This window comes from Asterias amurensis, chromosome 4 (assembly GCF_032118995.1).
Source record: "Asterias amurensis chromosome 4, ASM3211899v1".
Classification (NCBI taxonomy): Eukaryota; Metazoa; Echinodermata; class Asteroidea; order Forcipulatida; family Asteriidae; genus Asterias; species Asterias amurensis.
The window spans coordinates 2,658,726-2,674,520 of NC_092651.1; the positions used below are offsets into that span (position 1 = coordinate 2,658,726).

The following is a 15,795-nucleotide window of genomic DNA, read 5'->3' on the forward strand; positions in this document are numbered from 1 at the left end:
CTTTAAAACATCAAAGGGAATTTCAGTTTCTACCGTTCATTCAAAAAGTTTTAGAAAACAAGAAATGATGAAACATCTTAAAGTACCCATAACATCAAATACGTGACCAGACAATGGACAAGTTGTTATCTGTCTTGCTTACTTTTAATATTTGCATTACACCTATATGCTTGTTATAGATAACAAATCTTGTTGCGCAGCGCAGGCAAACAGCAAGGGTAGCTTCATGAAAGTTCACATCAAGTTTAGTTAAAAGTTCATGTACAAACACACCACAATACATTGTAGGTTTAGCTTCAAGTATTTTAAACTTCACGGATGTACCAAGTTGAAAGTCCACTACTGGATTGTTTGTTGTTTATTTGCTGTACCTGGCTGTACCAGACATCCAACTCTAGGGACCTTTTGTAAATATCTGCTACGTGACGCTTGGAGTCAAAAGGTAAAACAATTTGTCGCCAGCGCCATTTTCGCTTGGAACATTGTTCTTGAGAAGACCTCAGTAGTACGCATAGATGTGATCAGCAATATTTGACAGTGTTTACAGTACACAGGGACACGGTAAGTACAAATCATTAACAAAATTAAACCTTTGCTCAAAACTCTGGGCTTTGATAGGCCTACATGTAATTATTTATTTATTTCAGGAATTAGCCTTTAACAATGGTCTGAGCTTTGTTAAAAAGTTATTAATTCACAGCCAACGTTTTTGTGTAAATCAGGTGTCATGGGTGTCATGTAGACTCTCTGGTTTGAATTTCGAAACTCAATTTCATCTTCAGTTTATATACATCATGGAGGAATAACCTTTTATATCATTACAAAGTATCATCCTTGGCCTTCCTTGAGAAAAAAATTATTGCTTTAAATATCACCCTTGTGCTATTTTTGCATCATGCATTACAGTATGTTTTTAGAACTTGCAAAATCGCGATTTTTACCCTATTTTTGGACCCCTAAATGTCAACTTGCCAGGGGTCTCAGAAAACTCTCCTTTCGGCTGTAATTAGGGCAAACATTGGTCTTTCCATATTGGGTGTCAAAAACTTGGGCAATTGTTTCCTGTTGTGACAGTACTGCCTCAAAACTAGACTTTTTTCCCCAAAACAGGAAAAATGCCTTTTTAAGGGTCTTTTCACATAATATCGATAAATGGTCCACGGTAAAAAAAAAAGGAAAATTTTTCTTATACTTTGTGGATGGTAGGGACTTGGGGTCCAAATATACAGCATTTACATTTCAAATCATAATATAACACATTGCCATGGTAACAGTTTGTTTGTTTTTAGGCCACTTAAGTCCAATTTGGGGGTCTGAAAAACTGTTTTTTAGTTAATATTTACAACTCCACCCCACCAAAAAACAAGCATATTTCATAAAACCTTTTCCATCACTACAAATTATCATCCTTGGCTTTACTTGAGACAAAAAATTATTGCTAAAAATTTCACCCTTGTGGTGTTTTAAGATCGTGCATTAGAGTATGTTTTTAGAACTTGCAAAATCAACATTTTTACCACATTTTTTGCCCTCAAAATTTCTTTTTTGCAGGGGTCTCAGAATATTTTCCTTTCGGTTTTGATCAGGGCCAAAACTTGTCTTTTTATTTCTTTTAAGACAAACCCGGGCAATTGTATCCTGATGTAACAGAACTGTCTCAAAGATAAACCCTTTTCCCCGAAAACATAGAGAAATGCATTTTGAAATATTTGCTTCATTTTGAATTTAAAACATTAAGAAGTTAGTAATAATTCCATCAATCTGGCAGCTTGTCATAAGCACTCTGTAGGCTTAGTGCATTACCAAACATTGATCAGGACTTGTTTATGACCTAAATCTTAGAATTTGCCCCGGCCTCACCCCGGCCCCGGCCCAATCATATTTCTTGACATTGCATAAAAAAATACAAAAGTTTTGTGAACAGCGCCTCTTTTTTGAAAGTCACATGTTTTAATTTCCCTTGCACATCAAGAAAGTTTGTACTGTCTTAATTTATTATTGGTCCTCAGAATATTTCCCCTTTGGTTGTGATTGGGCAATCATTATGGTTTGCATGTCTGCTGGGGAGAAACACTTTGGTTTATTGTATCCTATTGTGACACTTCTGCCTCAAACATGGTAATTTTTCCAAAAACAATAAAAATGCATTTTGAAGTTATCCCTTAGTTTGAATTGATAAAAAACAAAAACGAGCATGCTTGTTAAAAAAATATGGCACTGTTTCCATATTCTTTAGGTAACATATACAAAAATTATAACCAAGCTTTGCCACTGAGAGTTCTTGTTTTGTCATGACTACTTTACCTAGTTGTACAGGTATGATTCACATTGCAAGAAGAGAAGTAGTGCGATGAGCACTCTTTACTATTCTTGTCTATACATTTGTACATGGCCTTTTAACAGTCTTCTTGGTCCCCTGCCCGCTACCAAACTAAACATTTTCATCCCTATCAGAACAAAGAGGCTCTAAAAGTGAGCAAGTACTGTGTCCAAATTCAACTGCTTTGGCCTTCTGTAAGCAGTTCCCCCAACCATGGTGGGGTTCCTTTCAATTGTACTGTTGCAAACAATAAAAGAGTTCAGCAGGTAATGTTTGACAATGTTTTTGTTGATCGTTCTCAGAGACATATATGCTAATTATGAACTAGTAAAATAGTGAATGGCAAAAATAATCAAACTAGCCCGAATAAACTTTTGTCACTGCAAATGCATCTTACTTATGTTGAGCAGGTTCAAGTATTTACAACTTCTATCCGTGTTGTTTCATTAAAGGAACACACGTTGCCTTGGGTCGGTCGAGTTGGTCTTTGAAAAGTGTTTGTAAACGTTTATTACAAAATGCATATGATTAGAAAGATATTTTAAAAGTAGAATATAATGATCCAGACAAGTATCACTCAAAAACATCTTTCTAACCATGCATTTTATAACAAGCGGTTACAAACGCATTTCAAAGACCAACTTGACCGATCCCTGACAACGTGTACCTTTTAAATGATCTCTTACGCTCGTCATGCAAATCGTTAGTATCATTGTTTTTAATAAGATCTTGGCAAACTTTTCCAACACTTTTAAGCGGGCTTTTTAATTTCCCACATTTGTGTTGGACATGATTGGATGCTCCAAACCATCTGCCTCAAGCACAGAAACTACATTGTTTATGATCTCTATCTCTAAGAAAAGTTTTACATTTGGTAGCAGGCAGGGACCAAGGAGAGTAGGCCCTGTATTAAAGACAACTTGTAAAGAATGCTCATCGCACTCTACTTGCAATGGGAATCATACCTGTACAATAGGTAAAGTAGCCAAATCAAGAACTCTCAGTGGCAAAGCATTGGTTATGGTTTTGTTGGATACCATTATGTTTAATTACAAACTTTGTATTCATTACTCAAAGGGCATGGAAACAGTGCCAGATTTTTAACAAGCATGCATTGTTTTTGGAAAACTTACTATACTTAAGGCATGATCAGTCACAACAGGATACAATAAACACAGTGTTTCTACCCAGAAGGCATGAAAATACCAATACAACCGAAAGGGAACACTTTACAAAAAAGAGGCGCTATTCACAAAACATTGTTTTATGCAATGTCAAGATATATGATTGGGGCTGGGCCGGGGCAAATTCTCAAATTAAGGTCATCAATCGTTCCTGATCAATGTTGAATAATCCACTAAGCCTATAGAGTGCTTAGGAAAAGCTGCAAGATTGATAGAATTATTACTTTTTAATGTTCAAAATTCATGATGAAAAAAAACACAATTTAAAATGCATTTTTCTGTCTATTTTTGAGACAGTACTGTTAACATCTGGATACACTTGCCCAAGTTTTTCTACCCGAAAAAAAGGACAAATTTTGGACCTGATCAAAACTGAAAGGAAAATATTCTGAGACCCCTGAAAAAAATGAAATTTTGAGGCACAAAAATATGGTAAAAATGTTGATTTTGCAAGTTCTAAAAACATATTCTAATGCATGTTCTAAAAATAACAAAACGGTGAATTTTATAGCAATTTTTTTTTGTCCCAAGTAAAGCCAAGGATGATACTTTGTAGTGATGGAAAAAGTTTTATGAAATATTTTTGATTTTGGTGGGGTGGAGTTGTAAATAATAACTAAAAAAAAGTTTTTTCAGACCCCAAAATTGGACTAAAGTGGCCTAAACACAAATGAACGGTTACCATGGCAACATGTTATATTATGATTTGAAATGTTAATGCTGTTTATTTGGACCCCAAGTCCCTACCATCCACAAAGTATAAGAAAAATATTCCTTTTTGTTTTACCGTGGACACGTACGTCGTTATTATGTGAAAAGACCCTTAAAAAGGCATTTTTCACGTTTTGGGGAAAAAAGTCTAGTTTTGAGGCAGTACTGTCACAACAGGATACAATTGCCCTAGTTTTTGACACCAGATATGGAAAGACCAATGTTTGCCCTAATCACAGCCGAAAGGAGAGTTTTCTGAGACCCCTGGCAAGTTGACATTTTGGGGTCCAAGATGGTAAAAATGTCGATTTTGCAAGTTCAAAAACCATACTGTAATGCATGATGCAAAAATAGCACAAGGGTGATATTTAAAGCAATAATTTTTTTTCTCAAGGAAGGCCAAGGATGATACTTTGTAATGATGTAAAAGGTTTTTTGAAATGATTTTGCATTTTGGTGGGGTGGAGTTGTAAATATGAGCTAAAAACCAGTTTTTCAGACCTCAAAATCGGCCTAAAATGGCCCAAAAAAAAAATGAGCTGTAACCATGGCAACGGGCTATATATGGAATTAAAAATGCAATTTTGTTTACTTGCACCCCAAGGCCCTTCCACCCACATAGTATAAAAAAAATTCATTTTTTGACCGTGAGCAACTATGTCAATTATTTACCTGAACTGACTCTTAAACGTCCGTTTAACACCTTGCAGGGTTGTTGCCATGCGATAAAGGCCCATCACACGACCGCAGACTCTGCCGGCTTTTAACGACCGTTAAAGAACTCGTCGCTACCCTTTTATTCCCTTATTAATTACAGGATTCTCATCACTCTGTGCTGGGATGCTCAGTGGGCTAGTAGTTTAGTTATCAGCTCTAGGATGCTGTGGGTCATGGGTTTGAATCCAACCTGAGTAGGTTGCTTGGGATTTGTTTCTGCATCACTCCAAGGAAAGCACTGAGTATACAGTGCTTATTACATATTGGTGAATGGTGAAGTACTTTTCTTTAGAAATTCAAACTGCTGAGTACAAGTGTGTTATTTGTATTGATGCCATGATCTATAAGTTTAAAGATGTGTACTGAAAGTGGTTCTAATAAACTGAATGCTTAATCTTATTTAAAAGTAATGTTTTGCTCCTTTGTCCCTGTTTTCAGATAAAATGGCTTCGTCAAACCCACCAAAGGTTTCAGCTCTTCAGAAAATTGTCCAGAAACATCTGGAGTGTGGTATTTGCTATGAGCAATATAATGATCCCAGAGTTCTTGACTGTCCACACAGCTTCTGTAAAACCTGTTTGCAGAAATACCAGTCTACCAACTACAAAGATGCTACGATGCTTATTTGTCCCGTGTGTCTAAAAAAGACACAACTTCATCAGAAAGATGTTCAAGCTCTCAAGACTAACTTCAACATAACTCGTCTTGCAGATCAACTGAAGCTGGTCAGCTCATCTGAAGACAACCAGTGGGTTTGTAAACTATGTAAGGACAAAAATGAGGCAACTCATTTCTGTTTTGACTGCCCTGCAATCTTTTGTGCAAACTGCTACCAAGTGCACCAGAAAAGCCACACAGTAAACACTTTGAAAGACATTAGTGATGGGAAGATTGCAAGCAAAGACAGAAAACGAAAACGCCATCCAGAATGCCAAACTCATGAAGGTGAAGTGATGTGGTTCTACTGTACAACATGTGATGTGATGATTTGCCAAGTTTGTACTGTCATAGATCACTGTAAACCACAACATGAGTATATTGACTGCAACCAAACCTCATCCACATACAAACAGTCATTGGCTCAACTCTTTACTCCCCATGAAGAAACCATGAAGAAGCTTGAACAATCTCAAGCAACTGCCTCAACAATGAAAGACAACCTAAACATTGCAGCTAAGAGAACCATGGCAGACTTGAAGAACAGAGCTGATGAGATCAGGGCTGAGGTAACAGCTCAAGAGAGTCGCATCATGGATGAAATAGAAACCATCCTTAAAGATCGGAACAAGAAATTGGAGGAATTTGAGCAAGCAGTGAGTGTGAACTTGCAGCAAATACAGCAATCACTGCAGACTGCCAAAGATGTCAGCAAGAATTCATTAGCTCCTGACTTCTGTGCAGTCTATTCTACTATCAGTCAGGACTTGAAGGTACTCAGAGATCAAAATCAACCCAAGATAGATCTGACCCTTTCCCATCTGAGATTCACTCCAGATGTTTGTGACATCTCCCTTGGTAATCTGATTATGAAGGGGTCAAGGTGGGAGCTTTCTTTGGAGTATGGTAAAGAAATCGGTATGCTTGTGGATGTTGATGCCTCCTTACCTGGGGATGAGATGGCAGTGGCAGACTACATGAATAGCAGAGTGGTAATCTACGACACTACAGGACAACAGAAGAAAATAATCAACCTACCAAAACGTAAGTCCTTTACAATTTAATTCGTTAGTTAGAGGTGTATTTATGCTGTAACTCTCAGTTCAAACAGTTATAAAAGCTGCAGTTGATTAGTTGTCAGTCGAACAATGAAAATAAGTCACTTCTGTCCAAAACTGAAACCAAATCTGAAAAAGTTTAATCAAATTGATCAACTCAAGTCAATCTTTAAAACCCTGCAGTGAGGGACCTGTTTGGTTGCAAGGCCCCTTTGGTCCCCCACATAGGTTTTAAATGTTTTTTTTATATTTATAATTCAAACAATTATAATATCTCAGTTTTTTGTTCACTCCGCCATGTATTGCCTGGGTTCATTTTATTTTGTTTTAAATCAGTTCCAATGTTGAGATTGATTAATTGACCTTGCAGGCTAGTGCTGTTGTTATACATACTTTCTACACGATCACTGAATTCACTCTTATCTACTGTCATTCTGAAGATTTACATTCTTCTATTCAACACCATCAACAAAGAAGTTTCTATTTGTAAATGAATGAATAAATAACAACAATTAATGTTATTAAGGTAATTCATTTTAAGTAAAGACTGGAAATAAAAGTTAACAAGACTATCTTCAAAACCAGAGTTCTCTTGATAGTAGTCACCTTGCTAGTATGAACAGATTACTGTTTATTGTCCTACTGTATTTCAAAGTTGCACGTAGGTGCTTTGTGAGTTACTAGCAAAGTAATACTGACTTCTCTAATATAGGAAAAAAATTAATAAAGCAAACATCTCTTTTGCATTTTTCACAATCATCAAATTAAATAGATTGAAAGTAATTTGCGAATGAATGATCATTGGATTGAGTCCTATCCATTTGTTTATTTGTTTTTCAGGTCCAAAGTCTATTGCTGCATTCAAGAATCAGTTAGTGATTGTAGATGTGACCAACTCTGTCAAGATGTACAATAGGAAAGGCAAGAAGATGTTTAAATTCCACACAGTGCCTCATAGTGAGGTGGGCAAGACATCAGTACACCTCCACAGTGTAGCAGTCATAAAGGATACAATCATGGTCGGGGATGTGAAGAGGTCAGTTATAACTAAACACAGATCCAGTGATGGTTCACTCATAGACACTGTTTCAGTTCAGACTAGACCTTTGTACTTGGCCATTGACAACAAGGACAGAGTTGTAGTCGGTGGGGGCATTCAACCACAAGTAGACATTGTTGGAGTCGATGGTGGTACACTTAGCATCTATCCAAAGATCGATAGTCAACCAGTTCAAAACTGCAGAGGTGTATGCTGTGACAGCTCAGCTATCTACATTGCAGTGTGGAATGGGTTTAACACTAGTCATATTCATCAGTATGACACTCGGGGTAGATTTCTCAGCTGTATTGTTCAGGGTCTGTACAACCCAGGTGGAATATCATTGACATCAGATGGTCAGCAGCTTGCAGTGGCTGACAATTCAGTAAAGATTTATAACAAGGTGTAATGTTATCTGATTATGATGATACTGGTAAGAGAAATAAATGCTACAAGTACAACATGTACATTGACATGTAATGACCACAGTGTGTCCATACAGCTCAATGAAAATCAATCTAGAATTCAAAAAGATGTGTGTTTAATCAAGCAATAATCTTATCAGTTCAATTGATCAATAATATCAGTAAAACATCCACACAATTGTCTTATTTCAAACCTAAACGTAGTGAACTCTTAAAGTTTTATTTCAAATCATGATGTGAACTCTTAATGTTTAATAAACTTTTCTTAAAACACCAACAAATATTTGGACATGTGAATGGACATGCAGGCTTTCACTGGAATTAATTTGATTTGATTTATTTGATGTTTTTACAGTTTATTTTTTCCTAAATCACCCTCAGATTCTTCCATGAGAAATGTTACCAGCCTTTGCCCTCCCGTTTTTTATGAAATTGGAGAGTAATTCAACACTTTTCAGGATAAGCCTGCATGTCCATTCCAACATTTATGGGTTGTTTGAGGTTCTGAAAAGATTTACAACTACTCTGAAAAAGTGTTAATGTAACGGTAGAAAAGTGCTCCCTTTATTGTTGTTCCTGTCTATTCACGATTGACCATGTATACTTTAAAGACTTGTAATCAGAAAATAACATCTTTGTTAGTGGAGTAGAATTTGTTTTCATACTATCAACGTTTATTTGTAAAAGAACAACTGTTTTACCTTGTTGTCCATTATCTTTCTCTACTGTCTAATCATTTTTAACTTATGTATTTTATATGATTGCTTTTTTTGTTGTAAAATTCCAACAAATTGTCCCATGCAGGGACAATTAAATTGTGACGGTAGAAATTGTCTATTCAAGATTGATAAAGTCTACTTCATTGATTTGTAATCAGAAATATAACATGCTGTGCTAGTTGAGCAGAATTCATTTTATAAACATCATGTGTGACTTGCAAAGGAACAATGGTTTACCTTGTTTATTGTTATGTTCTTATGATGCTGTATGGCCTAATTGTCTTGTATTGCAAATGTAATACATTTGTAGTATTTGTTGTTGTATATACATGTAGTAAGCAAACAAATTGCAGATCAGCCAAAATAACAAGGAACATTGAAAGGTCAACTCTGATACCAATTTTGAAACAATTACCGGAAAGACTTTGCAACAGACATCAGCTGAAAACACATTTAGAATTGTTTCTAACCTGTTGCTAGCGGGCTCTTGGGTTATTTATGACAGATATTTTTAGTTCATCAAACTTAACTTGATTGTAGCTCTGATATACAAAGTTTGAAATCCTACTTGTATGTAGTTGTTGACCAACTTACTGACATTACAATCTGAGAATGAGTAAATATGGAGTTCCCCCAACTTGCCTGTTAAGCTGGATGGCTTTATACTAAGCACTCTAAACACTCCTGGATGACCCTGAATGTGGGTCAGATTGATCCAAACATAGTCAGGTCTAATTGGATCTAGAGTCAGGATGAGTAAATATAGAGTTCCTCCAACTTCCCTGGTAAGCTGGATGGCTTTATACTAAGCACTCTTAATACTCCTGGATGACCCTGAATGTGGGTCAGATTGATCCAAACATTGGTCAGGTCTAATTGGATCTAGAGTCAGGGTCAGTTCTGAGTCAGAGTTTTTAGAGTACATGGCGACTGTGAAGTAGGTTTGCTCTTGTAGACACAATTAAAAGTCTGATCATGGTGTGGAAAAAGTAGAACTAGAAATATTTTACTCTGAATCAATAAACACCATTGATCACAGAATTGATTGAAATTTCTGATGACATAACTTTATAATGGTCTATGTAGATTGTTGTATTCCTATATCTTCATTTGACAATTGAACTTGTTATTATAAATGATTCTTCCTTGCTTTGATGTTAAGAAACAAGTGTACATTATGATCAAGTCATATAAATATAAACATTTGTTTGGTATTAACAAATGAAGGAAGTTAAGTCTATTTTCTATAATCATGATTTTATTTCTGTAGTTAGTAAAAAGAAGTTTGGACTGATGTGTTAAACTTTCTGAATTTGCTTTGATGTTAAGGAACATGTGTAAAGTGATTTAAAGATAAATATAATGTTTTTCCTGTTTGACATTTATTGGGAGTTAATTTGACTGGACTAAGATTGTTTATCTGTAGTTAGTTCATATAAACAGTAGTTTAGTTAATGTTTCAAACTAGGTTTGATCTGTGCTTATATGTTTTTTATGTACTGGTTACTATTGGTAATTACTGAAAATGTAAATTGTTGTATTCCTATATCTTCATTTGACAATTGAACTTAACCACCGAGCCGTTAAGAGCACCGAATTCAGACTCTGGTGTTTCTGACCTGCAGAGTGTGGTTTCGAATCCCCAGCTGCGACACCTGTGACCTTAAGCAAGACACTTAAAGGAACACGTTGCCTTGGATCAGTCGAGTTGGTCTTTGAAAAGCATTTGTAACCGTTTTTTATAAAATGCATATGACTAGAAAGATAATTTAAAAGTAGAATATAATGATCCACACAAGTATCACTCGAAATTGCGTGGTTTTCCTTTTACCTTGTCGACTAACACCGTCGGCCATTTATGGGCATGAGTAAATGGCCGACCGTGTTAGTTCGCAAAGTACCAGGAAAACCATGCAATTTCGAGGCAAATTTGTGTGGATCATTGTATTCTACTTTTAAATCATCTTTCTGAATTTGCTTTCTAACCATATGCATTTTATAACAAACGGTTACAAACGCTTTTCAAAGACCAACTCGACCGATCCAAGGCAACGTGTTCCTTTAACCATTGCTTCCTCCTTCGGATGGGACGTAAAAGTCGTTGGTCCCATGTGTTGTGTAACGCATGTAAAAGAACCCAGTGCACTAATCAAATAGAGAAGGCGTTCGCCCCGGTGTTCCTGGTTGTGGCTGCCGTATGCGCCATAGCACCTTGTATAGACCCTTATAAGGTGCTAACTTATTGGTTCTCAGAATTCATCACTGTTATAACCTATCTTTCTGAAAGTTTGTATAAACTCAGCGCCTTGAGTACCTTGTTTGGTAGATACGTGCGCTATATAAGACTTTGATATTATTATTACTAATGATTCTTCCAACTAACTATAATTGCTTTGATCTTAAGAAACATGTGTACATTATGATCAAGTCATGTAAAAATAAATACTACATACATCATACATGTATATGAGTTTGATATTAACCTATGAAAGGAGTTTACTTTAGTTTCATTGTACAATCAAGATAGTTTTCTGTAGTTAATAGTGGAAACAATTTTATTACTTCCAAGTTCCAACTATCTTGATTTGCTTTTATGTTAATTGCACTGGACACTTTTAGCAAATACTCAAACAAAATTTTGGCATAAAAACTTACTTGGTAACGAGCAATGAAGAGCTGTTGATTGTACAAAACCTTGTGGGTAACAGATCCCTCTGAAGTAACATAGTTTTAGAGAAAGAGGTATTTTTTCTCTCTAAAATACTGAACTACTTCAGGTCTAAAGCCTTGTTTTACGCATCTGAAAGTATGCAAAGTGTTGCAACAAGGGTGCATTTTCTTTCTTTATTCTCTTGCAAATTCGATGACCAGTTGAACCCAAATTTCCACAGGTCTGTTATGTTATGCATGTGTTGGGATACACCAAGTGAGAATACTGGTCTTTAACATTTTACAAAACGTGTCCAGTGCCTTTAAGGAACAGGTGTACATTATAATCAAGTCATATAAATACAAACACTTTGTACATCATTTATATGAGTTTGGTATTTACCTAAAATAAAGGAGTAACTTTAGTTTCATTGTATAATCAAGATTGTTTTCTGTAGAAGTGTCTTGGCCAAGTGGTTAAGAGCAAAGAATTCAAACTCTGGTGTTTGTGATCAGCAGAGTGTGGGTTCGAATCCCCCAGTCGTGACACTTGTGTCCTTAACCAAGACACTTAACCATTTCTTCATTCTTTGGATGGGACGTAAAGCCGATGGTCCCATGTGTTGTGTTCGCATGTAAAAGAACCCAGTACACTTATCAAAACGAGAAGGGGTGTACCCCGGTGTTCCTGACTGTGGCTGCTTTTGTGCACCGTAGCACCTTGTAAACCTTTATAAGGTGCTACATAATTCATGATTTTCTATATAGAAAAGTTTGAAGTTAACTTTAGTTTCATTGTATATTCAAGATTGTGTTATAAAGCTATTGTGTTATAAAGCTATTAGAAGTAGTTGTATTGCTGATACTTCCAATTATCTGGATTTGCTTTTATGTCAAAGGGAAGGTACACGTTTGGTTATTGTCAAAGACCAGTCTTCTCACTTGGTGTATCCCAACATAGGCATAAAATAACAAGCCTGTGAAAATTTGGGCTCAATCGGTCATCGAAGTTGCGAGTAAATTATGAAACAAAAAACACCCTTGTTAGACAGATGTGTTTGCTTTCAGACAGGAATAAAAGACTTCTAGCTAGAAGTCCTTTATTATTTAAGTGAGAAAGTACCTCTTTCTCAAAAACTACGTTATTTCAGAGGGAGTCGTTTTCCACAATGTTTTATACTATCAACTGCTCTCCAATGCACGTTACCAAGTCAGTTTTTAAGTTAATATTTTCTTTGAGTAATTACCAAACGTGTATCATCCCTAAGAGACAGGTTTGTTTTATGATCAAAAATTATTGGAAAGGCAGTGGACACTATTGGTAATTGTCAAAGACTAACCTTCACAGTTGGTGTATCTCAACATATGCAGAAAATAACTAACCTGTGAAAATTTGAGCTCAATCGGTCATAGAAGTTGTGAGATAATAATGAAAGAAAAAAACACCCTAGTCACGCGAAGTTGTGTGCGTTTAGATGGTTGATTTTGAGACCTCAAGTTCTAAACTTGAGGTCTCGAAATCAAATTCAGAGACAATTGGTCTTTCTCGAAAAACTATGGCACTTCAGAGGGAGCCATTTCTCACTTTGTTTTATATCATCAATCTCTCCCCATTACTTGTCACCAAGAAAGGTTTTATGCTAATAATTATTTTGAGTAATTACCAATAGTGTCCACTGCCTTTAAGACTTACTGTATGAGTTTGCTTTTTGACCCATATTGGGAGTATATTTTCATGATAATCGAGACTGGTTGACGCTGTTGATAGTGCATACAAAAAGTAGTTTAGTTTGAGTTTGTTTGAGTAAGTTTGATCTGTATATTAAGACGTTGCAGTGGATTATTGCGCATGAAAAATTGGTTGGATTAATGCTACTCTATCTCTAAAGCAAAGTATATTCCAAACTTTTGACATTGTCAATAAATCTGCAGATGATTCTTACTCCATTATTGTTTCTGTCAAGTGAAGATTTTCTTTCTCCCTCATACACTTTGATTGTCTTTTACAAACTGCTCTGAGCTTAGAGATATTTCCTTAATTAAAAATGTTTAGGAATTATTGAAGTTACTTTATAGATCTTGAAGGAGCTCACATCTTTTCTGAAGTAAAACAAATCAAGTAATAAATTACAATGAGGAAGAGTGTGCCGTAGCGCGACCAATCAGCAGATCAAGCTAAAATTTTGAAATTTGAGCTTATTGAACCGAAACTACCCTACAAACCAATTCAAATGTAGCCAATCAGCGATGTTTTGCAGCTCATCCCTTCCTAGGGTTTAGTGATGAGAAGTATCAATACAGCGCTGCCCATGATAGCCAGGCTGGGATAATGAATAATCTTATTGTAGTTTGACCCTCTCATTGATGTGTGATAAGCGCTGTATACTCACTGCTTTCAAAGTCCTGTGGAGAGTCAAATAAACCTCAGACAGAAGATGGTTCTCATGAACGAGATTCTAAACATGGTGTAAGGATCATCATTGGTTGGAACTCTACTGGATTTCACTTTCTAATCATCTACCCTCTTTCTCATCTTTGTTCTTTACAGAGGGAGAACTCAAGTCTAGTTCAGTGTCTTGAGGATGATGAGTGTGGGAGTCTAAAGCTGAAGCAGATGATGTCACTGCTGGAGCATGAACTAAACCAAAGTAATCAGGTATGAGAGGAACCATGTGGTGTGTCTTAGAGTCAAGAAATAGGAGTGCAGACAAATCCACTGTCAAATAACATTCTGCTGCTTAGGGTATTGCTTACAAATATTCTTTAAGCATAGATCTTAACTGCTAGATCTTAACTGCTAGGCCAATTAGCTCACCCAGTGACAAGGAGCAAGTTTGAATCATATTGAAATACTGAAAAAGATGAGATAGTAGTCCACCTTCCTCATTCTAGAGTAGATCTTAACTGCTAGGCCAATGAGCTGAACCAGTGACAAGCAGCAAGTTTGAATCATATTGAAATACTGAGGCAGTTGAGATGGTAGTCCACCTTCCTTATTCTAGAGTAGATCTTAACTGCTAGGCCAATGAGCTCACCCAGTGACAAAGAGCAAGTTTGAATCATATCGAAATACTGAGGCATGTGAGATGGTAGTCCTCCTTCCTCTTTCTAGAGTAGATCTTAACTGTCAGGCCAATGAGCTCACCCAGTGACAAGGAGCAAGTTTGAATCGTACTAAAATACTGAGGCAGTTGAGATAGTAGTCCACCTTCCTCATTCTAGAGAAGATCTTAGCTGCTAGGCCAATGAGCTTACCCAGTGACAAGAAGCAAGTTTGAATCATATTGAAATACTGAGGCAGTTTGAGATTGGAATTCCACCTTCCTCATTCTAGAGTAGATCTTAACTGCTAGGCCAATGAACTCACCCAGTGACAAGGAGCAAGTTTGAATCATATCGAAATACTGAGGCAGTTGAGATGGTAGTCCACCTTCCTCATTCTAGCGTAGATCTTAACTGCTAGGCCAATCAGCTCACCCAGTGACAAGGAGCAAGTTTAAATCATATTAAAATATGAGGCAGTTGAGATGGTAGTCCACCTTCCTCATTCTAGAGTAGATCTTAACTGCTAGTCCAATGAGCTCACCCAGTGACAAGGAGCAAGTTTGAATCGTATTGGTTAACTGTGGATAATGATAATGATTTATATAACAAGAGGTGGCATTTGGTATTTACTTTGTGGTGCACAAACTCATTGGATATCGCTTTTTTCTAATTTAAGAAAAAACATATTCTTGAACATTGTAAAAATTACTGTGTTGACATTTGAAAGTTCGTGTAGCTTCAATGCTATACATTGTGTGGACCTCTTTTGTTCCTTGCTGTTCAAGCTTGTATCGCAATCTATCCCTGTCTTAGTTGTTATTCTTGTTGTCAAACATTATTGAAGCAACTTATCATTCTAGTCTACCAATCTAACCTCATTCTCAAACATCATGACCCCAACAGTTAATGTCAATGCATCATACCTTCAGCGAGAAGAAGGATGTGAACTACCAGACAGATGATGAAGTATGAGGAGACTGCATCACGAAATTGATGAGGGAAATATATCCACAATTAATGCTCATTTTGTGGAAAACAAAGTTCATTTCTGTAGAAAAGAATACCCAATAACTATGGATTTATTGCATCAGTGAGACCCAGGGTGGATTTCACAAAGAGTTAAGAATAGTCTTATCTCGAGTTGGGACGAGTTACTATTCCTAACTTATGAGTGGCCTTAAGTTTTAAATTTCACCTAGGACATAGTTCTAAGTTAGGACTAGTTCTGACTCTTTGTGAACTCGAGCCCAGGTCATATGATGAGTTATGAA

General features: G+C 36.3%; 1 protein-coding gene across 1 annotated transcript; it reads left to right on the forward strand.

The window, feature by feature from the left end:
• Positions 1–332: 332 nt before the first annotated feature.
• Positions 333–8,106, forward strand: LOC139936076 (uncharacterized). Its single transcript, XM_071930802.1, has 3 exons — positions 333–561; positions 5,371–6,633; positions 7,488–8,106. Exons 2-3 carry the CDS (start codon positions 5,376–5,378, stop codon positions 8,093–8,095), a joined length of 1,866 nt encoding a protein of 621 aa, XP_071786903.1. The 5' UTR covers positions 333–561; positions 5,371–5,375; the 3' UTR covers positions 8,096–8,106.
• The last annotated feature ends 7,689 nt before the right edge of the window (positions 8,107–15,795 follow it).

Coding starts and splice junctions, on each gene's coding strand:
- LOC139936076 (XM_071930802.1), top strand. CDS start 5,376: ATGGCTTCGTCAAACCCACCAAAGGTTTCAGCTCTTCAGAAAATTGTC. Junction 6,634..7,487: donor AATAATCAACCTACCAAAAC/GTAAGTCCTTTA, acceptor TTTGTTTTTCAG/GTCCAAAGTCTATTGCTGCA.